At 39.2% G+C, this 25,469-nt stretch overlaps 1 protein-coding gene across 1 annotated transcript in view; it reads left to right on the forward strand.

Annotated features, from left to right (window-relative positions):
- The window catches only part of fibcd1b (fibrinogen C domain containing 1b), a 126,118-nt gene that overhangs the window by 80,739 nt on the left and 19,910 nt on the right, over positions 1 to 25,469 (forward strand). Inside the window, exon 6 of the mRNA XM_085359928.1 lies at positions 8,778 to 8,874. Within this exon, the coding sequence (XP_085216054.1) occupies positions 8,778 to 8,874 (97 nt within the window). The remainder of the gene's footprint in view (positions 1 to 8,777; positions 8,875 to 25,469) is intronic.

A 25,469-nucleotide genomic window follows, 5' to 3' on the forward strand; every position in this document is an offset into this window, starting at 1 on the left:
AGAGCTGTGTGCTACCTTGCTGTAAGTGCATTAATAAAAGCTTCCAAACATGGGTTTATCTGTCTTAAGGCTTTGTTTGAGAATGACAGTTTTGTTTAGACTTAACAGCTGGCACCTAGGTCTCGTCCGATGTGGTGGAGGGACTGTGGATTTTTTTTTATTTTTTATTTTACTGCCTGTCCTCTGATTTATCAGAATAGCCCCCTCTGTGCATTTACAAATCAACGCTGGGTTTCACTGCCTTTTAGCAAAACATATAGTTTGACGGCATGGACTGGCAATTCCTATAGCTTGCTCGGGGAGTCTTCAGATGAAGGGAAGAGAAGTGAGCCTTTATTGAAATAAATAAATAAATCAATAATGCATGAGGGATGAACCTTAATAATCCATTCAGGGAACTTGATTTATAACAGTTACTTACTTAAAGAATTGATTGTACTATGCTATGATACTTTTGGTTTTTTTGTCTCAAGTTTCCTTTAATATTGACTTATTGTTGTGATCCCAGCCTGTATTCACAGTGGGCTTTGTAACTTCGCTTTAGGGTGGTTATATACTTTATGTTGTGTTAGTAAACCCCAGCATCCGTTGCTGAACCCTTTAATAAAACTGCTGCTGTATCATAACTGCAGTTCTCAGTCTGTGTACGGCGGGAGCACTGCCTGCCCCTCACCCACATAGAACAAGTCAGCTTCTGACCTTAGCAGAAACAACTTTGATGTCAGGTACAGCCCTCTAGCCAGACATTGTGTGTGAGGATTTGTCATTTGGGATGTTAAGCTGCATCCTAGTGGAAACTGTGTGCGTGTGTGTGTGTGTGTGTGTGTGTGTGTGTGTGTGTGTGTGTGTGTGTGTGAGCGTGTGAAGAGGCATACACTCTGAACTGGGTGACTGATTCCATTTCCTGTTTTTTGAAGGTGCGGATGAAAAGCTGTGGGGGTTTGGGGGGAATTTTTGTGACACAAAAATTCTTTTACAATGCGTTCTGACACAGTGCTGACCAGTGTTCGGAGAAAGTTCTGCATTAATGATCATAATGTAGGGATCAGAGCAGACAGCAGTCAGTCACAGCCTCACTCAGACTCTGTGTGCATGTGGATGAGTGAAGTGTGAGGTGCTGAATTTAGTGCTGGATGCTATAAATCAAATCAGGGGAGTGAAGAGCTCCACTAGGATGGATGATTCATAGTGCGAGGTCCAGGAACACATCAACAGGAGAAAACATATTCAGGATAAAGAGGCAGCTGACCGTCACTGGCCTCAAATTTCTGCACATTCTTTACTCAGACATGTCAGCGATGAAAGAGGCCAGAGACAGAAAGTTTGTATTACTCATTGACTTCAAAATTAGAGTGGGAATAGACACATTTTTGCTTTTATCACCATGAAGTAAATGTTGATTGCTAAATTTAATGGCTATAGAGTTAAAAAAATAAAAAATAAAAAAACACCAATGGCATTTAGATTGGTTCCCTTCGAGTCGCTCTTTCACTGCGCAATTATATCTGACACCAGGTACTCAATCTCCTGGGAAAATGAAGGGTCGATTTTGCATCCAAAACAGACAGCGCACTTTGTTTATATTCTCTCCAGGTAGTGGAAATGGTGGAATTTGTAACAACCTGTTGAATTGTTTAAACTTTACCTGGTAAAAGAGAAAAGAGCTCCGTAGCTGGAAAAGACAGTGAAGCCGAGGAATCAGAGTAATGGGAACAAATGTTGACTGTAACCTATTTAACACTCATTATGTCATAATAGAACACAAATGCGTTACAATGGCTGGAATATATATGTAAAATAAATAAGTACATGAATATTTAAACTCATTGGTTGTGTTTAGAAGCAAATTAGCAGTGTTTCAAATGTATCTGTACTCATACAGACAAAGGTTCAGATTGACTACACGATCAAGCACCCACTTTAACATCTCTACACATTTTTTTTTCCCCACTCCAAAAAGCCTCGCTTCATTCCACCTCCCAGTGTTGATCAGTGCCTTTCCCTCCTCAAACATGTGAAAGAAAATGATTGGTGTCTCTGCAGAGGTTCATGTCTCCAGGGAAGATACACACACAGAGAGAGATTCTGGCCTTCAGGGTCAACATGCAATTAAACCTCAGATGGGCTCTCGAGTCTTACAAGAATACTGGCTGTGGAGGGAGACATGGCTAGCAAGACAAGTATGTTAACCCTGATATGAACTGAACTGCTTGTTGGTTATCCTGCTTTTGTAGAGTACTGCTCCACGTGACCACTCACCAATGCTGCAGAAGTGATTCACAGTATCGGGGTAGCTGGTACACCAGTATCTCTGATTTTGTGTCAGACAGCAACCCCTGAATTACAGAGCTAGTGGGAAAGGTTAATGAAGACTCGAACATCAGCTCCAAGGATGGCTGCTGACCTTTTGTATAGGAGCTAACAAAATGAATTCTAAAGCAGTGCCTTCATTTCACCCGAGCAGTTTTTCCCTTTATGTTTCAGTGTCAGCGGGACAGATGTTTGAAAGCATGGTGTAAATCTCTCATGTCTATCTTTTATCCGACATGTGTGTTATATGTAAGCATGTAAGCAGCTAGACAGATTTCATTTGAGAGGTAACGGGAAAATAAAAGTCATTTTTTTCAACGACACATTTGCTTCACTGCTGTAACACAAAATACCACAATTTCTATTTTTATTTATTTATTTTTTGTACATAATTTACATTATAAGCCAATGTTACAGCAATTAATATCATTTTTTTCAAAAGTCTTTATCCTGTAAAGCCTTTTTTTAATGAGTGAAAAGTTTTGTTTTTTTTAAAAAGGAGAAACTTGCAGATTTATTTTTTCATTTGTGTAATTTTTGCGACATCTGACATTTTTGTGTAATTTATTCCCGTTTTTCCAGAAAACAAAATCACACTGATGATGTAGAGGTCTGGAAATCTCACAAAACACATGTATTAAACATGATAGATTTGGTGTTACAGGGTTAAATATTAGCTGCTTTTGTATCAAATGTAAGATGAACATTTATGAATATGAGCTCGGGTTATGTATAGTAGCTCAGGTTGCAGATCAGGTTTTCGTGGATGACAGTTTGATCTTCAGCCGCTCCACTTTCAGAGGTTTCCTTTGACCACTAAAGTTGTTCCTGATAGCAGGTCATCTGCCATGCATGGCAGCTGTGTCACCACTGGTGTGTGAATTTTCCAAGCTATTATTTCAAGTAAAAGTTCAAACTTTCAGAGTCTTGGAAATGCGGAAAACGCAGCTTAAATCCCAGAGATTACATGTCTGCTATTTTCAGACAGCTTCCCTGCATACGCTTGACACCATGTGGTAATTGTAGTAAGCAGAACATGTTAACACAACATGACTGTCATTAACTCCTTTCTGACACAAAATGTACAATATGTGTTAATAATAATAGAACTGAATTATAGTGCATTTGCCATCCATCCATCTGTGCTTTCAGCTGCTGGGATGTGGAAATGAGCTACACTCTAACCCTGTGTATGAATGATTAATAATATTATTTACAGTCGAGACAGAATTTGGACAGTTATATGCGCAGCAGTGGAGTGCCAGGTTTCAGCTTTAATTTTAATTTCTGTTTTGCATCAATATTTAACAAAGTGGGTGGTAGTCGTGGCCCTTTAAAACACATGGAACCCAAACTGCAAGGGTTCAAAATAAAATTGGACACTTGGTTATTAAATCTTTCTTGGAGAGCTATCTGTCATTTCAACCGTAGTTCACAAACCAAAAACTGCACACATGGCTCATGGAGAGTTTATTTAGAGTTGCCATTCAGACTGAGGGGGAGCTGTCTGTGAAAAAAGCTCTGCCTTGCTCTCTGATATATGTGAAGACTGTCATAGCGAGAGGCAGGGTACACCCTGGCCAGGTCGCAAGTCTTTCACATTTAATTCGTGGGGTTGAATTAATGAGCTGCATTAACTGTTTAGGCATCTGGGGCTCAAGAATAATTAGACAGTTGACAGATAGATTTAGATAGAGTTTTATGCCCAGGTGAATTCCAAATTAAGAAGACAAAAGACCTGGAGTTTATTCCAAGTGCTGAACTTGCATTTAGTTACTGTTCACCACAACTCTCAATATGAGGTCCAAGGAGATGTCGATGCAAGTGAAAACCCAAATTAATCTGTTAGAGGGAAAAAAGTTTAGGAGTCACTTTAAAAAGGCGTGTGATGGAGATCAGGGATTCTGTTACATTTCCCAGTATTATTATTATTATTAATTTAATGAGGGACTGATACAAAATTATATATTTTATTTTTGGTAGTATTATTTAAGTGATAGTTAGTGGAAGGTGAAGAAACGGGGGGTGGCGGTGTGTTAATGTCAGTAGAACTTACCTGTAAGAGTAGAAGGAGCTCAATCACTTGCTTATGATGTCACGGTCCTGGGTCTTATGACCCAGTGTTTTGAGTTTTAGTTCATTTTGATGTTTATAGTTTATGTTAAGCCCTTCAGGTTTTCTAAGTTCATTTGTTACCATGCCTAGGTGATTTTAGTTCTTATTAATTCCCCCTCGTGTTTCCAACCCATGTTAAGTCTCCCCTGCTCTTCATGTGTTTCATGTCTGTGTCTTACGTTGTCAAGTTCTGGTTGTCATGTCTGCGTTTCATTATGTTTCCTGTTTTATTTTGGAAGGAGTCATGTGTTCTTGGTTCTTTGTATTTAGCTTCACTGCTCCTGTCATTAGGTTCATGTTAGTCAGCTGTTTCCTCATGTGTCTCCACTTCCCCTGATCACCTCATGTGTGTATTTAAGTCCTCTGTTTTTGCATGTCATTTGTCAGGTCGTCTGCTCATCCATGTCTCATCTCCAGGTATCTCTGGCAGTTCACTATGCTTAAGGTTTTTTCATGTTTAGTTTTAGTTCACCCAGTTTAGGTTAGTGTTTCGTGTTCACCTATGCCCTATTGTTTGGTACCCTTGTTTCTAGCCTCAATAAACGGCTTGTTTTGTTAATCCACGTCACGTTTTGGTCTGCGTTTGAGTCCTCTTCTGCAACACATACAGTCTGCCCCAGCCAGACTGTGACAGTTGAAGCATCTGGCATAAACCAATGTGCAAGGCTAGGGGAGGTTAGGTTAAGATGTTTCTGATAAATATAACTGATTAAAGCATATATGTTGTTGAACTATTTATAGGAATGTACTTTTTTTACTAGGCTTTACTACCCCAAGACTTGACCTGAGGTAGATAGAGTACTGCTGCTTTTCATAGTGGCTGGTATGTGTTGTGTTTGTGAACACTCTCACTCTTGTATTCAGCTATTAAAAGGTTTCTGGTCAAGGTTTGGGTCAAACTACTGTAACTCTTGATCCACTAGCACAGTCGAAAAATGTTAACGGCTCTTGAAAGCATTAACTCTTTTTCAGTGATATTAGCGTCATTGCGGTTATCCCAGACACGGCACCACAGAAACATGGTGAAAAGAAGACAAATGTCTCATAAAATGTCTGTGTTCTGTAGAGCTCCATCACAAACACTCACACTACTGTCTCGCAACCAACCTCCGTCTTTGCGGTGCTGCTGTGACACTGTTCCTGGGTTTCCCGTAATCACCCTATTACCACTGAAAAGCACAGAGTCACTGCTTTGAGGAACTGTTGGAACTCTTTCAATTGAGCAAGTGGTTCAGGAGTTAAAGAAGTTGATAACATATTGCAAAACAACCATCTGACACCCGACACAGGTTTCGCTGTAGAGGGTTAAAGACCACAAGTTGGTGAATGACTTTTATCTGAACTCCATGCCTTTTTGTTCAAACCACAAGCAACCACTGGCTAAACTCAAAGGAGTGAACTACCCAGTGCATTAACACCATGATGTCTAAAAGATGGCAAGAAGACAGATAAAATGGATGATCGCAGAATTCTTTCCTTGGTTAAGAAACATGTGTTCTTCAATCACATCAAACACCAAAAAAACATATTTGTCAGAAATTCCATGCCTACATTCTAGTAAGAAATCTCACCTTCTCTGTCAAATATGGTGGATGACAGATTTTTAATATTTAGCAGAAAAGGAACATAAGGTTAAACATAAGGTCAAGTAACAAAAGTGGCTGAATGAAGGCCGAGAGAAACTAAATGCTGAGGAAGAGCTAATGGTGGCTACAGTAAAGGTCAGGGAGAGCATCACCATACAAAGATGCAATATCTGTGGGATATGATTTAAAAATTTAAAATAATTTGTGATGTAATTTAAGATAGGAGTCGTGTTTAGGCACAACAGAGACTGTACAGTGCACAGTAAAGAGAGTTAAGATACTTATCTGAGAATCTTGGTCAAGTTGTGCAAGTTCCTGGCTCACCCGTTGAACGGCCACTTCAAAAAGTTAATTCCGAGAAGGTTTCTCATGAGCAGGACCAAGAGATCTCGCATTGCTATCATCCACCTGCAAAAATCACTGCCATTGTGGGAACAGTCAGTGATGATGGCCGGGATTCGGGACATCGCCAAGATCTGCTGCACTCTGCACATTGAGGATTACCAATGGTGCATGTGTCAGAATGCTGAAGGCAGGAGTTCAGATGACCTTTGACCAGCTGGCTTTGGCTTCTCCCAAAGGCTAAATGCTGCCGTCACAACCCAAGCAAAAACAGAGGGCTGGACGGGCTCTTTGGAAAGAACTCTTGGAACAACCTCAAAGCCATAAATTAAATGTTTTTTGCTGTCTATGACATCTAAGACAAATAAAAGGCTGGCTGCACTAAATAAATGAATAAATAAATAAAGAACACATCACTCCTACTAGTGGCAGTCAGTCACACTGCTTTCATACTAATTAACTGTAACTGTAACTTCGGTCGTTGCTGTGCTTTTTGGAAGTCGAATTTCCCAGAGGAACCCACCCGAGGGATTAATAAAGTTCTATCTTATCTTATCTTAATTAGTAGATTCAGAGTTATTATAAGCAGCAACATTTCTTCATGTCATCTTGTGGAAATTAAGAAGTGCAATCACTGCCATCATTACTGGCAGCTGAGACACTTGCTCGATGGTCTAATGTGCCACAACCAGAGGAAAGACAGTCTTATGGAAGTGCTGATACAAATCCCTTTGTTTCACTTTGAGTAAATGGTAGTTTCAGATCTATGCAGTCCTTGCAAAACAATGAGCTACACTGTTTATAATGCATGTTTAGAGGCAAAAGAAAAAAACAGCTGTTTAGTTTCTACTGAAAAGAGGATAAACAGTGGCTATGTTGCATGAGTCTTTATTTTTCTACTTTAAATGAATCCCATGAAAAGAAAAACGATGCTGTTTTATTGTGAAATATGTATATTCTTGGCTTAAGTCGTAAGCAGTGACTCTGTAAAAGTTCTGTTAGCTCAACATTAAATCACTCACTGTCCTGTAATAATTGTTGATTTTATTTAATGATTGACAGAATGTTTTTTCTTTTTTTACTGTAAGCCCATAGAAAAAATCATAAAATGTTTTGAATGGCTGTAAGGAAGGTCTTTATGAGTAGGTAAAGCTGTAAAACGTATGTAAATGCATTTTCCAAAGTCATCCAGTGGGACAGATTAGAGTCTTTGGTGGACCATGTGTTTGATATTTCTGAGCTATAGTGTTAGAGCTCCTGTTTTATCCTGCTTCAGTACAATGTCTCAAACACTTTAGTGTCACATAGTATTAGGAAATGATCTAGTCTTGTTAAAAACAAATAATAATAATAATAATAAGCGATTAACTGACAGACATTTTTAAAGATTTTTGTTTACAGCTTTATGTAAGTTATAGCAATAAATAAATAAAAACCCACATTTCCATTACTGACTTCAGATGAACTGGGGCAGCTACCAGTATTAGAGAACATATCGATCTAGAATGGGGAGAAAAATTCCTGCAGTGATAAGTGATGATGATGATTCAGTAATGAAGATTAAGACAATTTTGTAGACAATTATCAGGATGAAGATGATTAGGACGTAACCGTCGCTCAGCAGGGTTTCTTTGTCTGTGCGGATGTTAAAAGCAAACATGGCTGTTGGTGCCATCTGGTACCTTGTGGTATGCTTGGGAATTAGTCATGCTGAATATATACTGTCTCAGGGAATTTCTTTTGTCATTTTGCCATTTACATGGTCTCCAACAGTAGGTCCTAGACCGTTTTCCATCTGCATGCATTTCTCTTCTGAAGCACATTTCCAATTTCCTTTCATCTTGGGCCTGATGCTTGGGATGTCAGCACTTGTAATAGATAGTGTTTCATTTGGCGCTACAGATGCTGCACCCTCACACATGCATATGGCTAAGCTAAATCGCTAAGTATCTGCTAAGGTTTTCCTTGTTTCTCATACTGGAAGGGATGCTATAAAAAGCTCATCATATAATTTCACTGTGCACCACTGTTTTTAGAGACTTTTATGATACGTGGTGAAAAGCAATTTCATCTTTCTGTGTGTATTTAGAATTATCATTTTATGAATATCATCTCTTTTCTGGGATTTTTTTTTCTTTTTAATTACATATGCAGATTCCCCTGCAATTTGATTCAAAGTCAGTCAAGATTTAATGGATTCCTTTTATTATCTTCCGACAAATTGCCTTTTTAGTGGGAAGAGTGTTTGCATTATTCATTTGTGAAAGAGCAAGCATTTATGAGTTCATTTAGTTTAGTTCCGGATGAGCTCAGCGACCAACAGAGGGGCTCAGAATGAGTCATCACAATGGATGATGAAGCACACCGCGTGTGATGAATCTCATCTGACCCCTGAACTCTTGTCTTGCTGTCTTGACTGTGTAGGTGATTCAGCGCAGGGAGGACGGCTCAGTCAACTTCTTCAGAGGATGGGAATCTTATCGTGAGGGATTTGGCAAGATCACCGGAGAACACTGGCTGGGTAAGTGGCTCAGGTGTGTGCGTGTGTGTGTTCCGCAATGTATGACTCATGCGCAAGACTGCCGAGGATGGTGAGCCAAGCTCGGGGGAAGGAGATTTCACACAGTATATAAATGTTGGTCATCTTGTGAGTTGACAAAAAAGTAAAAGAGAGAAAAACACTTAGTCATGTCAGGTGATGGAGCAAGATGAAAGAGACACCCAAGAAGAGGCCGACAGATAGAGATGAGTTTAACCCTTCATAGCATCAACAGAGCAGCAATAGCTGTATTACTGACAATGAAAAATGCTGCGGTAACAGAGAAAAAGAACTACAAGGATGTTTTATTGTGATAGCCACTCAGAACAACACAGGCCAAAAGACCTGCAATGCAATAACAATATTTTTGGTTTTTCATATGCCAAAACACACAACAGTGTAATTATTATTGCAGCTTTTTCAGTGGTCACCGTCTGCTTAAAACAAGTATTTTTTCAACCAGCGCCTTTTCCAAATCCTTATATTTCTCACTGGCAGCCAGGCATATTAGTCTATGCCTCCCCTTAAAACTTGACAGGCGAAAGAATGCCAACAAAAGAATTCATTCGACTGTGAAATTATCGACTTTTCCGAAGCCAAATTCTTTGCCTTCACACCACTTCTCATTAAATGTGCCAAAATATTTCTTTGTGGGGAGGGGGAGTTGCGAAGGAGGATCCATGCACATCATGGTCTAAAAGCAAGTTTCTCACAAGGATGAGGGCAAATTCGTGATAGCTGACTAAATTAGAAACATTTCCGGCTGTAGAATTAAATTCTGTGGCGACATCTAATCACTTTTTTCGCAGTCATAGTCAGCGTCTTTATAGGATATCAGTAATTGCTACATGGCGTCAGCTCTTAACATCAGCCAAAGTCATTGTGAAACCTATAAAGTCTTTTTCCTATAAATCTGTGTTTTTATTAAAAAAAACAATATGTCATCCATGGAGAACAGTGACCTGCTTCGTATATTTTCTGAGTGCATCACTAATTCTGAAAAAAAAAAAAAGGGCAGCTCATTTTAGAAAGGTTGAGCAGCCAGGTGTTAATGAGCTATCATCGTAGTAAGTGCGGGTAACCACCTCACAACAGTTTGCTCAAGTTCAGACTGGCAGAGTAAGTGGCGCTCGAAGAAATCTATTTGTGTAAAAGCACACATTCACAGTCAAGGTCATGGACGTGCTTACCACAGCTGAGATATTCTGCCATCGGCTCTCTAGATTAGAGCTCTCTTCACTCAAACGCACACACATATGCACGAAAGAGTAACACAACATAAGCATCTGTGGGCAGCTCAGCTTTTGTACTGTAGATTAATTGTAACGTACTGTAAATGATTTTTTTCCCTTTGTGCCGCAAATGTGGCTCGTGAATCACAAGGCCCAGAGGGTACCCAGAGTTTCTGCCCATTTGTGCTCTAAATAGAAGCGTAATTTACAAAATGAACACCATTTAGTATCAAATTCATCTTTAAATTAGCAACTGAAACCATAAACTCATAAGGAAAGCGTAGACTTCTATCGATTATGATACATGATGAGTGTCAATAAGAATTAATAACTCATAGTGTGTAAATAGGCAGCACTGCAGACCAACAACATGATATGGGCGTACGTGGTTTTAGGCACTTCACCACCTCCACGCTATGTCCTTGCTGGACATAGGAATGCTTGTGTGTGGTTCACAGCTTTTGCAGAATTTATGTGAATTAATGGAGATCTAGGTCTCTTTGCTGACCTGAGGCCATTACAAAGCGCAGCCCATAAAAAAATAAAAAAATAAACGTGGGTAGGGATCTGGTGAGATGGCACACAGTGGAAGTATAGTGGGAATATGGAAAGCTCAGGTTTTAGCAGACTGAATTTGAATGAGGCTACAAATTACTTTGAACCTTTCAGCGCAGCCTTGGTCATTCAGGCTGGGCTGTTTTCTAGTCACACCCCCCCCCCCCCCCCCCCCCCCGATCATCGATGGCAAAAATGAAAAATGGATTCATGCTCGCCTGGAGCCTAAAAGAAATCATTGCAACTCCTTCCTCCGAAACCAGCACTGCTCACAGCTACCACCCACCACCTCGGAGGTTTTGTACATTTCTCATTAGCATGAGTTTCATTGTATTTACTGAACTACTGATAGTATGATAATAGTGATAAATTTTGGAAAAATTTTGGATAAATTGATATAAATATAAATATTCACCGGCCACTTAATAAGATACACCTGAAATCTCAGCCTTATTATTTCAGTAGCTGCTGATTTCCAGGGATTTTCCCACAGGACCGTCTCTGGGGTTTACAGAGAATGGTCCGAAAAATAGAAAATATCCAGTGAGTGGCAGCTCTCTGAGTAAAAATGGCTTGTTGATGCCAGAGGTCTGAAGAGAATGGCCAGGCTGCTTTAGTCTGAAAGGAAGGCAACAGTGACTAAAAATAACCACTCGTCACAACAAAGTATTCAGAACAGGTTGAAACCTTGGAGCCGATGAACAACAGCAGCAGAAGACCACACCGACTGCCGCTCCTGTCAGCTAAGAACAGAAAATATGAATCAACACTGCAAAAAACAATGGAAGAGAAATAGAAGATTGAATTGACCTCGCTTTCTGCTGCGACATTCGGATGCTAGGGTCACACTTTGGTGTAAAAACATCCATCCCGCCTTGTGTCAGCAGTTGAGGCTGGTGGTCTGGGGGATTTTTTTCTTGGCACACAATGGGCCTCTTAGTGCCAGCTGAGCATTTTTAAGCACCGTAGCCAACCTGAGTACTTTGGCTGACAAGTGCAGACATAGAGCACCTTTGGGATGTGCCGGAATGGGAGATTCATACATGAATGTGCAGCAACTGTGTGATGCTGTCGTTTCCGTAGGACCAAAATCTCTAAGGAAGGTTTCCAGCAGCACCTTGTTGAAGGTGAGTCTGTGCCATGAAGTAGTTCTGAATGCAAAAGGTCCTTCAACCCAGTACTATGGTCACCTAGATAGACATACACTGTATATTATCATCTGTGCACCAGCATATGTGTCAATTAGTCTAACATTTTAATTTGTGTCAATCCAAAGAAAGAGTGCAACAGCCTTTTCCACTTGGGATTAGCTCTTTTTCTATTTATGACAAACTGTCATTCACACTGGTGATTTGAAACAATCTGCTGACTGAGTTTCATAATGACTGTCGAGTTTTATATTATATTATTTATGTTACATTAGCATTTGTCTCTTGATTCTGTTGTATTCTTTAAACCTTCTTTACACTGACGTCAAACATCTGTAGTTATAAAGGTACAGTTAATGTCAAAGTAAAAGATAACTAATAAAATTTATGCCTGACAGAAAAATGCTTCCCACATGTTGTGTGTATAAAGGTAAAACCAACATATTGCTGAATAAACTCCCGGAGGAGTAAGTATAAAGAGCATAAAACTGGGTCAAGCAATTCCATTGTCACAATCAAATCTATTAGACACCTGGTCGCCGATGCTGATGTAGGCTTGTCTACCTGTAATATAGGTCCTGAAACAGTTTAACGTGGTCCCAAAGGAACCAACCTAGTTTTCCAGATGGCCTATTACAATAACAGAACTTGATCTGCAGTGTCAAACCCAGCATTAAAAGTATAGACAAACGATCTGTTGTCACAGTCATGTCTTCTCTCCTGCCTCCACTTCCTTAAAGTACACCTAGAATAATTTTAATGTTTTACTTTTTCTTTTGAACAAAGAAAATATTATATAACTTAAAAGCTGTGTAGTAGTAGCTCAGGAAGACACTTTTGCTCACATTGTTAAGGATGTGAAGGTCTAATTGGAATAAATCCCAGAATAAGCTTGCTCAGAATTACATTACATACAATCTAAACACTCCAAGTGAATGATTTAAAGTACGTAAATGAAAGCATTAACAACTTTCCAAGTGTTTTCTTACATATACATGCATCTGCATATTTTATTGTTGAAATGAGCATGAATTTGTTTTGGTTTCCTCATCTCTATTAAAGAAAACAGAAACACAACATTCTTGAGCAGTACTCATTTCATTATCCAGTGGAGCTTAAACTGCTTAATCAATGACAAAATGGAATTCTAGTTTTTGGTAACTGCCTGTAAAAACAACAGCTTTTCATTTCTTTTCATGCAACTGCTGGACTGAATTCCAGTTATCCATTTATTAATTTACAATCAGAGATGTATGTCTGTGAAGGTTCTCAGTCATCCAGGTCATCGTAGTCAAAGGAGCTTGCAAAGAAAAGCGTCTGGACTTCTTTAACTTGCTTGAAGGCATTTCACCTCTCATCCGAGAAGCTTCTTCAGAGATGTACTGTTCCTAATACAATAACAATCCCGATACCATTCAGTGCTGGCTTAATGTATCAGCTCAAGGTATCTGCAGATAATGGATAATGATCTGATATCAGTGTTGATCTGATACCAGTAAGCTGTAATAATAAGCTGTAATCCATGTAATTCAGCAGGCTTAACTTGGATATTTATTTCCTGACTTGGCAAATAAAAATATGGCAAATAAATATATCCAAGAATATAAATGTGCTAAATGCAGTATAGAAAACAACATACTATAAAACTGAGTTAAGTGGAAAGCTCATTTTCACCAATATCCTATACCACAGCGTTTAGAGTTCATGATCAGTCCATTAGCCAATTCAAATATAAAATCGGTGCACCCCAATTTAAAATAGATGTTCATTCCTTTTATACTGCAACCCCTTTGCAGCTTATATTTCACTAATCAGTGCACATTTAAATGTCCCTGCAAGAATAATCTGTAAAGCAAGAGGCATCTCTAAGAAGACACTAATCTGATGTGGCAGCTGGTACACAGAACCATCTGAAAAGTTGTGCAGAGCTGCTTGAATAAGAGCAGGCACACAGCGGGCCATTTGGCCAAAAGTCCATTTACAGTATCACTGTCTACCGCAAGCTGATAAAAAACCAACCACGTCAATGTACCACAAGGCACAGCGTGACAAAGAGAAAACAAAAATAAAACCACAGTTAGGATTTCATTAGATTACTTTTTAGCATGTTAGATTGCATACAACTGACACTAGCAGGATTTTATTTATTTATTTTTCATTCTTATTTCAGAAAATGTAACTTTGGATGGTTAGTGGTTTGATACCAGCTCCTCCAGTTTTCATGCTTAAGTCTTCATAGGCAATCCCAAATTTCCCCTCATTTACTAATAGGATTAAAAGAAAAAGAATATATATAAAAGTCCATTTACCTTTAACAGTTGATTAGATAAACAATCTGCCTTTTATCAGATTTAAGAAGATGCTGATTGGTCCAACCCAACTGTGGCTTTCCTCGTGAATACAGCTCTGAGAATCCAGCTGCTTTGTCATGTAAAGAAACTGGCAATTATAAAATCACAAACTGTATGATGCAGAAACTTGTACTGCTCTGTGATTTTCAACATTTCTGAGGGGCAGAAATACATCAGGAGATGCAGTCCTCTGTTTGAGACTTGGACCTGTATGATACCTGCTTGCCTTGGCTTTATACTTCAAGGAGTGTGTATTAAGAGAAGATAGAATCAGCTTTTATATGAGAAAAAGTCAGTTTTATTGATATAACAATGTAAAATCAAATCTGTTGCCCTCACTGTTAAGCTCTTTCCATTAACGTTAAGCCATTTTATCCACCGCAGGAGTTTTTCCCTGTTATTTTGGCGAGTGTTTACATCCTGCCACAAGCTGATGTGAGTGCTGCACTGCAGTGTGTGGCTGCCCAGATAGCCAGTATGAAGAAGAAACCAAAACTCTCTTCTCATTATTTCAGGGGATTTTAACAGAGCAAATTTCAGCAAAGAACTGCACAAATCCACACAGTATATGAAGAATCCCACTGGGCAACCTACTGTCACGGAGTATTAAAGGATGTATACTGCCCTGTTCTTCAGCAGCTTTTAGACCCTCTCATCACTCATCTTCTTTCGGCTCACAGGCAAAAGATAAAGTCTGCAAAGCCTATAGTAAATACAGTGGGGAAATGGGTCTGATGAAGCTTAGTGAGCATGCAAAAGATGCACCGCTGATTAACTAAAAAATCAAAGCTCGTACCTCTTCCTGGCACCAAGCCATTCAACTGCACAACTTACAGCTCCAGCTAATTTTACTTCACGTGTCCTTGTGGTGACCAACTAGCTCCAGTCACAGCTCTGCAGCAAAAATAATCAAATACTCAAATTCTTTCTCCAAATTGTTCTATGGGCCTGCCACACACATGTAATCCTGCATCACAGGGTCCTGCCTCACATCTGTAGTACAAGTCGGTGTAAAGCACATCACAAGCCCTGTGCCGGGTTCACTTATCTTCTAGGTTTTAAAAAAAGTTGACTACTTAGGCAATGCTTAGAGCACTGTTCATAATTTTTATGCATCAGTCCCAGTTCTTGTCCTGGCACTCCCACTGCTTAAAATTCACTCCCGCAGCTTGCACACAATGTTCCACTTCAACCTTTGGATCACAAACTTCCATAACCCCCCCCCCCCTCCCCCCCCAAAACAAAAACAGGATGGAGTGAAGAGAAAGTAGGGAAACTTGCATCCAGTTCTGGCATTCTCCAGGGATGTGTGTTCTCCTCACTGCTCTTTTCAGTGACTACAACTGTGGGCACACTGGTCTTATCTGAGACTCAGCTTTCACCACAGCCTTCATACTTCACACTGTGGCTGCCATGAAAATTTCTTGGTTTAGACCAAGCTGTTCTAGAGGGGACTGTTTACACACTCCTACATTGGCCTTGTCCCATTGGATTTCCAAGCATTGCAGCCCACCCACACAGATGCACCGTGCTGCTCCTTCCTTTTTTTTCCTGCGGAGATGCTGATCGCTGTCACCGCTGTCACAATACCCGCTTTCTGGCGAAAATCTGTCTGCCCCATCCTGCACGGATGCCCTTATAGATTGTTTTAATCCAAGACAAAAATGTTAATGCAGTTACTCAGCTGTTTAATAAGCCAGCTGTAGAAGCTGTGAGCTGAAAATAAGCTTTATTAAATTCCTTCTTTATAAAAAAAGAAAAAAACAGCTTCAGCCTCAGGCTGTTCGAACTAAAAGTGGATGGTAATGTTATGGATCGTGTCCTTGTTTCTCTGACAATTTATGTCATATCTTATAACAAGAGATGCAAATCAGAGTCTGCAAAGCTAGAATTTAGAGCAGGAATTATTACTGTGTGATATTGTTTCACATAAATTTTGGCTTAGGGATTAAAATGGTTACTCATGTTGAAATAGAATGTAGGGGTCTGACTGTGCAACTATTATACACAATACGGACCAAAGTACTGAACCTCCTACACAATACACCTACAGGAGCTGGTCGGCCTTATAAAGCCATGCCATGAAGCTCCCAGCACAGTTTTTGTGCTGATGTTAATGTCAGAGCAGATGTAGAAAGAAAAGTGATGTACAGCAGTGATGTGATGCAGCACTGGGGTTCCTAAACACACTACTTGGAGTCGATTGTAGTTTTATTGTTATGTAGGGAGGAAATTTAATGAACTATCGTCCACGCTAAAATTCAGTGAGCGCTTTACAATGACCCATTCTTTCACGTAGGAGATCAGAAGACTTTGAAGACTAAAGGCAAAATATAGGGGGGTTTCATTTGCAGCAAATTTATGAAAATCTAGGAAGAAATGAGGCAAAATGTCAACAATTTAATAAAAAAGAATGAATTATAATAATATTAAGATACAAATCAATGCTATTTGCACTTTTAAAAAGATGTCTGAAAAGAAATGTTTTCAGAAATTCGAGGATTGCACTTTGTAGCCTCAGCTGAGATTTTTATTATTATCTTTAAGCACCACTAAATTTGTTTATTCCAAGTATTCTATGAGCCTTTATTTCCTAAGCACGCCCAGAGAATGTCACATCATTTTTGCGATGGTCCCCAGCAGCGCGAGCGTAGAATTTAATAAGACCCATGCATCTCGACTGCTCTGCCTGGAAGTCGTCCTTTATTCGAAGAGTGCCTTGTTGTGATCTAACATTCCTTGGTTGCCTACCTCAAGATACACTTACAGCAGCCACTGGGAAGAAATTTTAAAAAAAAAATAAAGTATTTTTTTCCTCCTCTACAGTCCTTTCTTCTGTCTGTCACTAAAATTGCACGCAATTCGAAAATTGTGTGAACCACTTTACATATTGCTCACCTTTAACGAGTGGGGCACATGCAAGTGCTGTAATTGAACTCTTATGATCAAGCAATAGATGTTTGTTACATATATATAAAGCTGCATTCTAGTGCCTCTCAAAAAACAGAAAATTCTTTTGCCTAGTTTAATTAAAAAAGTAAACTTCAACATATCTCATATTCATCGCATGTAGAGTAAAAAAAAAAATTCAAACCTTTTTTTTGTTTGAATTTTGATGATGATTGTGGCTTAGTGCTCTTTAAAATCGGAAATCCAGTATCTCAAAATATTTCATGAGGGTGAGAAAATTACTATTCAAACAGTACTAATACTATTTATCTCTCGGTCTAGTTCAGTGCACACAGCCACAATCACGGGGAAGACTGCTGACTTGACAGTTGTCCAGATCACAGTCATAGACAAGTAAGCCACAGAAAGTTCATATTCAATGTAATGTAAAGATAACTGGAAGCTGATGAAAGGGAAGTGGATGGTCAGGACATTTTTATCTTTGAGAACTTGGGAGAGCTTTACAATGACTGCATTGAGGGTGGTGTCAGAGCATCAAAAGCTACCCCACACAGAGTTCAGGAGCTGGCTAAAACTGTTATATAGCTATTATCAGCCCACTCCAGAAACAGACATTCTTAGGGATAAGGACAAGAAAAGAAAACTTGACTGTTTTCCATTTGGAAATCAAGGTGTCTGTAGGAATAGTGGCGAAGCATTGTACATGGCAGCGAATACTTTTACCACAGACTCTTAAGCACATATGCCCAAGACACAAAACAAGGAATTTATAGACACACTGTTCACACACATTCAAGCATGAATGCAAGAATTGGGGAGCATGATTCACACGGTTAAAGTATTGTATGTCACAATACACCCATTATATTCAGTGCACATCTTCACTTTTTCTACCTACAGTATGTCCCTGTTTTTTTTTTTCATTCCTCCTCATCTTTTTTCTTTCCCACACATTCGTGCATAAGCACGTCCTTACACACAGTTATCCTCCACAGCGCGCATGTATCACAATGCTGCATCCTGAAGCTTGTATTTATATTCTCATCACCCAGTAGAAAATCTAAAGGAGGACTGTATCAACAAAGAGAGCACAGCTCAAAGAACACCACTATTCCCATGAGGATGACAGCTCATTTTGCTCTGTGTGTGTGTGTGTGTGTGTGTGTGTGTGTGTGTGTGTGTGTGTGTGTGTGTGTGTGTGTGCGTGCGTACTTTTTCCCCCACCCATCATTTTGACTGTGGACAGTTTCTTGCTGTTGCAATAAGCCAGGGAAGTTTTCATGGGTTTGAACAAACATTTGATCAACTAATAGGGACAAGTTATAAAGCTGGCCCTTTTCTTTACTTTGCACAACGCTGCAGTCCAAGACGGAACTGGAAAGGTCAGGCAGACAGCAACTCCAATTACACTACAAGTAGACCTGTTCTGAGAGAAGCTATGAACCCAGATAAAAACAATTGCAGTAGATCGTTTCTTCAACTCTGACAATCTGTCAAACACTCCAGTCATGTGGTCCTGCATCTTCTCTCAGCAGTGGTAGGGCTACTGACAGCAGCAAGGTCAGGGGTCAGTATCTCCTGCTGCCCACCAGTTAGTGGACAAAGGAGGATGGATTGCTGATTGATTGTGCTCTGGAAGATTTATTGCTCCAGTCTTTAACGGATACGCGACGCCTTAACCTCATTTGAAGTGAAGGGATTTTGGCTGGACACCCTACTGTGCCCATGCTCATGAAGCAGATTATATATTTAGACATTAAAGGAGTTAGAAAGATAGTAAGGTTGAAAAAATGTACATATAGGTGTTGAAATAACCAGAAAAGAAAACAAGCGTCGATCAGAACAGCTCACAGTGGAGGAAGAGAAGAAAGCAGTGGTTAAGGAGGAAAATCCAGTGGGTTGTGAAGATGAAAGAGACGTATAAAGGGAATTAAAAGAGAGACTAAAGCTGAAAACTAAGAAAAGTTAGATCAGATTTTTTTTCTTTATAATGAACAAAGTTAATATTTGACTGCTCCCAGAATTTCACCCCTATACGAATGCATATTCTTGCCAGGGGTGTTGCATTGCACACGTAAAATACGCATACATGCATAAACATAATGTGCATAAGAAGACGATTTGAAACTACTGTACCTTACAGGAAGGTCGCCGCTTAGAGAAACTCTCTAGAAGGCTCTACACAGTCTACCCCTGAACTCTCACTGTTCCCGTTAGAGGGAATAAATAGCCTCATTATTCCACCAGGCGCTCACCATCCATCCCCCATGTGTCGCTTCCATTGTTTCTAAAAAAACTCCTTTTGCATAGCTGTGAAAACTCTTCATTCTCTCTGCTTCGCACAATAGCCCCCATAACCATACTGTATGAATGATTGGACATTAAAAATGTTATATATAATTTGCCATTTGTCTTTTCTATAATGCAGAACTCGTCGCTAGATGATTTGTTCTGCCTGAGGAGGCAAATCTTAAATTCAGAAGCCTGCGTTATTTACAGCAGGTGACATTTAATCCACCAGTCTCCACTAAGAAACAAGTTGCCAGTTTATATATAAGAATATATTAGTGGGATTTTTTTGAAGACAACTATGAGGTAGTTAGCTGTTAACCTTTCTGTGGTTCATTAATCAAACACTATTGTGTTTTGTTTTTTTAGTGTATTTTTTATATAAAGAAATAAAATTTTGTTTGCATGCCATTAAACGATAATAAGCACAGTGAATCCATTTATCACTCCCACCTTTGGGTAAATACTCCCACCTTATAAACACGGTATGTTGTTCTTCTGTAATTATTGTTAAAAGCCTGTAGCTTGTAGCGTCATCATTAAATATACCGACACCGATCGATTCATTTAACAACGCTGAAAACACAAACAAATTATTTTCACATGCGGGGATCACTCATTATTTAGCTGAGGTGTTCTTTGACTTAGGGTGTGCCTTGCATACTGCCAAGTCTTTAAAAGCAAAACAAAAAAAACATCTAACCTGGCCCATCATACAGTTGTTACTCCCAGATTTGTTCCCACAACAGTAATTTACTGAACAGTCTGAGGAACCTTTACTCTTAATTTCCCCAGATCCTAATGTCATCTTTGTCTTTTCCCGATCAGCCCAGATTCACACTTTATCATTAAAGAGTCAGGCATTTGGAATTATGCAGAGTAATGCTAATTCTATATCCACTAAGTCTTTCGCAACAACATACGCATTAGAATTCTTACTTTGATCACGTATGGATGAAGCCGAGTGTTTTTTTCAGTGCATTGTGCAGCTCTTTACCTCCAGTATCTGCCCACCAGCAGTGGGTCTGTGTTTTTTACTGCCATTGGCTTTCTACCCTGCAGATTTCCTCCCTCCAGCCGTACCCGCTAGTAATTATATTCCAGAAAACCATTTCATGAGTTAGTACAACCACGGCAGTTTGCTAACACTATATTTAATTCCTCACTGTGACACATTGTACAATTTTAAGAGTGTTTCTGCAACAGTGTTTCATACAGTTGCTGCCATAATAATTGGCTCCATATGAAAGGGGCTTTATAAAGTACATGTATTACTTTGGTCCCTAACTATTCACTTAACACTCGGAAAGAAGAGCATAAAGCCTTGGAAAGGTACAATACACTTAAAATGCATATACTGCGCTAGATAAATGATGTCTGTCTCAGGTCATTGACTTGTGTCTTTTAGTGTGGGTGTGTGGAAGCTCTGTTTTGCCTCCTTCGTAGCCTTCAGTGTGCTCATTGAACTGACTTACATTAATCTCTTTCAACCAAGATGTTGCGTTTCAGATCAATGTTTCTCTCTCAGTATTTAAGCTGTACATCTCTCTGTAGATCCTTGTCCTTTGGAATTACAAATCATTTAATTCATACTCAGATATTTGATACTACTCACTTTTATATGTATGTGATGAGCATGTGTTTCTTGAAACCTCAATTCTAGCTACTCTGCATTTCTTGGAACACACCACTTAGACTACATCTTGCAGTCTACTACACAGCAAATTCAAAAGTGTTAAATGTTTTGGTGTTAATAGTCTTCTTGCAAAAGTAGAGTTAATTTTACTCTAAGCAGAGTCACATTCTTTTAATGTAACTCTGAGGTGTAAAATGATAGTAGTTAAAATCAAGTGTTAAAAATGAGTGTTTCTCTGTCAAATCTGGAGGTGTTACAATGGAAACATTAACTCTTGACCTCTTAACTCTGAACTCCTAGAGGGGCTATGACACCAATAGAGTAAATTCACAGACTCCGCCCCCAGCACGGCTCCAATCGAAGCTGAAGTGAAGCCGTTTCAGAACATTTTGCTCTACATATTTGAGTTGTTTGCCATGCTTGGTAAGTCATTCTTTCAAAGATTGTTTCAATTATTATTATGAGCTTTTACTTCTGTGGCTCTTTGGAGTTGAGACAAAGCTGTGTGAAAGGCATTAGCCATGTTGCTCGGTGATAGCATAACATTCTGTTTTAGCTAGCTGAAAGCTATTGTTTGCGGGCAAATACCACAGCCTTGAAAAAAAGCTTGCATGTGAATTTTCAGTCAAACTTTTGGTCAAATACACCTAAAACAATGTCTAGAATGTGAAATGTTGGTATAATGGTGCTACTTGAAGCCTGAAAACATCGCCCATAAAAACGAGAAAAAAACCGAGTAAACAGCAGTAGCAGGCGTCCTGACTGGATTCTACGTTAGCATTTAGATCCCTCCAGAGTTTTGTGCACACGGTTTAGGTAAAAATGAAAAAGGTTGAGGTTTTACATTTAGTTCAGTATTACCTGTTGCCTGTGTCCTTGTCTTTTGGGAAAATACTTTACACAAATAATGGCTCAAAGAGGATTCCTTTTTTTTTTTCTGTGCTGCAATTGTTTACTGGATTATTTGTGCCATTAATTAGTATCAACTAATTTTTATTCGATCTCCGCACAGGATATGCTTGTGAAGATGGAATATGAGGGAGAGCAGAAGTGCGTTGAAGTTCCACAAAGGGATGAATGAAGGACATGCATATTGTATTGAAGAAATAAGTGATGAGAATGCTGTTATTTGCATTTACCATGTCAGACCTTTTGATAAACAAAATTCTAATGAAAGTGAGAACATGTATACTGTTACATCTTTCAGAAAATGTTTTGAAATTGTGGTCACAGTTCAGAATAAATGTTTTTCAAAAACCATTGCGTCTTTTTAGTAAATGTTTATTTCCAAAAGAAATTTCTAGAAGTTCAGAACAGTAAAATTCCCGCTTTTTAGAATGAATTAGAAGATAACTCTTACGTAGTTAAACTAAAATACTCTTTGAGAGTTAATATATAAACTCTTAACACCAAGTGTTAAATTATCAACTCCAGACAGATTTGGTGTTTAACACTAAATCAGAGTTAACGTACCAACTCTCCAAAAAGAGTTAAATTAACACTCTTTGGTGTGGACCCATATAGACACTTTAATAGTGTTGAAATCAAATCCGACAGTGTTAATTTGGACATGCTGAATTTGCTGTGTAGGAAATCTACTACAGTTATACAGGTATGAGTACATTTGCATTTGTGCGCTAAATGCATTTCAATGCATGTTGATTAATGTGGCAGCACAAGCTAGAGAGTGCAGTTCAACCCAGGGGATCTGATTAAGATTACTCTGGAACCCAGCTGCCTGAAAATACAGTGAAATATCATATGATACCATATCCCATATGACAAAGGGAAATAAAGACTACAATCCCCTGCAATCTATTATTTAAAACACTTGTAAGTGTTTTCAGTTAAAGCTCCTCCAATACTGCGTTCATATTCAATCAATTATTCAAGAGTATGATTCCTCTTCAGTGAGTCTGACATAGTGATGTTGGCTGTCCGGGGAACCAGTCAGCCAAGCAACCGAGGCCTTGCCAATCACTCCTGACGCTGACACAATGATGCTTTGGCCTCCAGCTCTGCCTGTGCTTCCTTCAGGAGGGTACACTGTCTCTGATTGGTGCAGCTGTACCCTGGCAGACACTCCATCTGCACAAGATTGCAGTGCTGAAGTGGAGATAGCTGCAATTTGGAGCAATTCTCCCAGTAATTTCGATATGTATGAGGACGATAGCTATTCGAGCTCCTCTCCACAAGACCCAGGTACTTTATTTGAAGCCTCTCTTTACCAGCCTACAGGTATATTGCTCCACCTCTCTACTTGTGCTGGTACCAGAGTCTGGTGTGGTCCATGCAGCACAGAAGGATCTTTAAAAGGGGGAAGGGATTTTTTACCTTCCAGTTGATGTACAATCTTTATGAGCAGAATCTGCTCATAAAAGAATGTCGAACGAGCACAGATGGGACGATTGAAAATTTTATTGAGGAATTACTGAATAGATCCCCTTAATGACAGTGACGGAAAGGTCTTTGAGGACCCAGCTTCTCACCATATAATTCCATTTCCAATTTTGTTTCATGCAATAATTCATTTCATCATTTGTCTTGCTTTTCTTGAGGGCTTTCAATTAAAAAGCACATAACAGCTTTCGAGTACACATAGCCGTGCGTCATTGTTCATGCCTGGTCAGACATTAGACAACAGAACAACATATAGATTAACAATTTATGAATTCAAGCACTGCTTCAACTCCTCTGAGCCAAGATAAGCACACACTTCTGCAGGGTCTCATCCTCGCTTTGCGCTTGTGCATTGTGAACAAGAGTCTAAATAAGGGAGGAGGCTATGGTAACTGTGAAGAGTAGGTTTCTCTCACTGAATTAAACATATGTCAGACAGTCTAGTGCTACTTTAGACAGTAAGGGTTCCTGTCTCGTTGAGAATCTCTCGATTGTCATTATCTCATCATTAACCGAGAACATTCTTGGGAATATTCTGCATCTATAGCACTTTTGTAGGTCAGTATCGGTCATTATGCAAACTTCCTTTAAAATACCTCAATTTGGCTTCTGTTTTAGCCTTCATTTTCAATTAGGCAGGGATTTTTTCTTTTTTTATTTGCTTAACGGTCAGAAAAAAAATCTTTCTGTCCATATGACAACTGAGTGCACTGACTTCTTGAAAAGTCAAAGATTTCTAATGGCGCCTGGTGCTTAATTAGCGGTGACCTTTCAGCAACCTCATTACAACCAAACAGTGCTGGAGGGTCTGAAGATGTGTTGCCCTGTTGGACACTTTCCCTCTCAAGCCTCTCATTACTTTGACCTTGGAATCAGAGAGATGCTTTGCACAGTGCCCATGCTTAGCCCAGAATTGTGTCATGTGCATCTGATCAAAGCTTTCATTTCAGTGGCGTTTCAGTAATCTACTCCATGCAGTTCATGCTTTGCTGAATAAGAACCCTCTTTCCCTCCCCGTTACGCTTTCAGACGCTTTTTCTTCTTCTTATCTAATACAATCTTTCTCCCTAGTTGGATTTCCTCCTATTCATTCTCTGGGCTTTAAAGGGACATATCTGGTCTTTAAGTCTGATGTCACTAGCCGTGTCTGGGCCTAAACTCCGCTCCAGGTCCATATATCAAACGATCACTATGGCATTACTGAGAGTTGAAAAACTGTCTAAAGTCTTTCATCTTTAATAAAATGATCAGCGTTCTGCTCTACCAGGTGTAACAATTGAGTTTAACATCCAGGCATCCATGAAAACGGAATTTATGACATTTAACGGAGTTAGAAGTTAGCAGGGAGTTAGCTCGCTAGCTTCTATCTAAATACAATATAGCATGTCCTGACTGCGGGGTTTTGGAAACAAATTAAAGCGTACAGCTCTGTTATCACTTCCAACATAAATGAAGACAGAAAACTAAACAGCAGTGACGTTTGTAGGGTTACTGAAGTTTGGCTAGCTGGTATATAATGATGTGCTACGTGACCGCTAGCGACACAGCTATGTTAGCATAATATAAACATAATATAATATAATAATAATATGTTAATAATAATAATAATATAAAGTTAACGTGAGTGTTCTCGGTGGTCAGGAACAAATGTAATCGCATGGCAGGATGCTGTAAAAGGACCAAACTTCAACCAGGAGAACAACTGAGATAATCCATCCACAATACGAGGTTAGTCATTCATATACTGCTGCATGGGCTGGGCTGTAGTTACATCCTAAGGTTTTAAAAACTGAGCTTAAATAAATGATTAGTGGTAATAAAAGCCGAGGAAGGTCAACAGTGATCACTGACTGTTTTAGGAGCTTTTTGAGATTAAATAGAAGAAAATACAAAACATTAAACGTGTTAACAACACAAAAGCCATATTAAACGCAGACTACTTTAGGCCCGGAAGTAGGATTCGTCACGTCATCACTTAAAGACCGGATATCTGTATAATTATATAATAAATAATAAAGATCATTTTGGCAGCATAATCCAAAACTGACAGTTTACA

The sequence above is a fragment of the Diplotaxodon limnothrissa genome, linkage group LG7 (assembly GCF_057381915.1).
Source record: "Diplotaxodon limnothrissa isolate DT_005_m linkage group LG7, D_limnothrissa_male_GT1.1, whole genome shotgun sequence".
NCBI lineage: Eukaryota > Metazoa > Chordata > Actinopteri > Cichliformes > Cichlidae > Diplotaxodon > Diplotaxodon limnothrissa.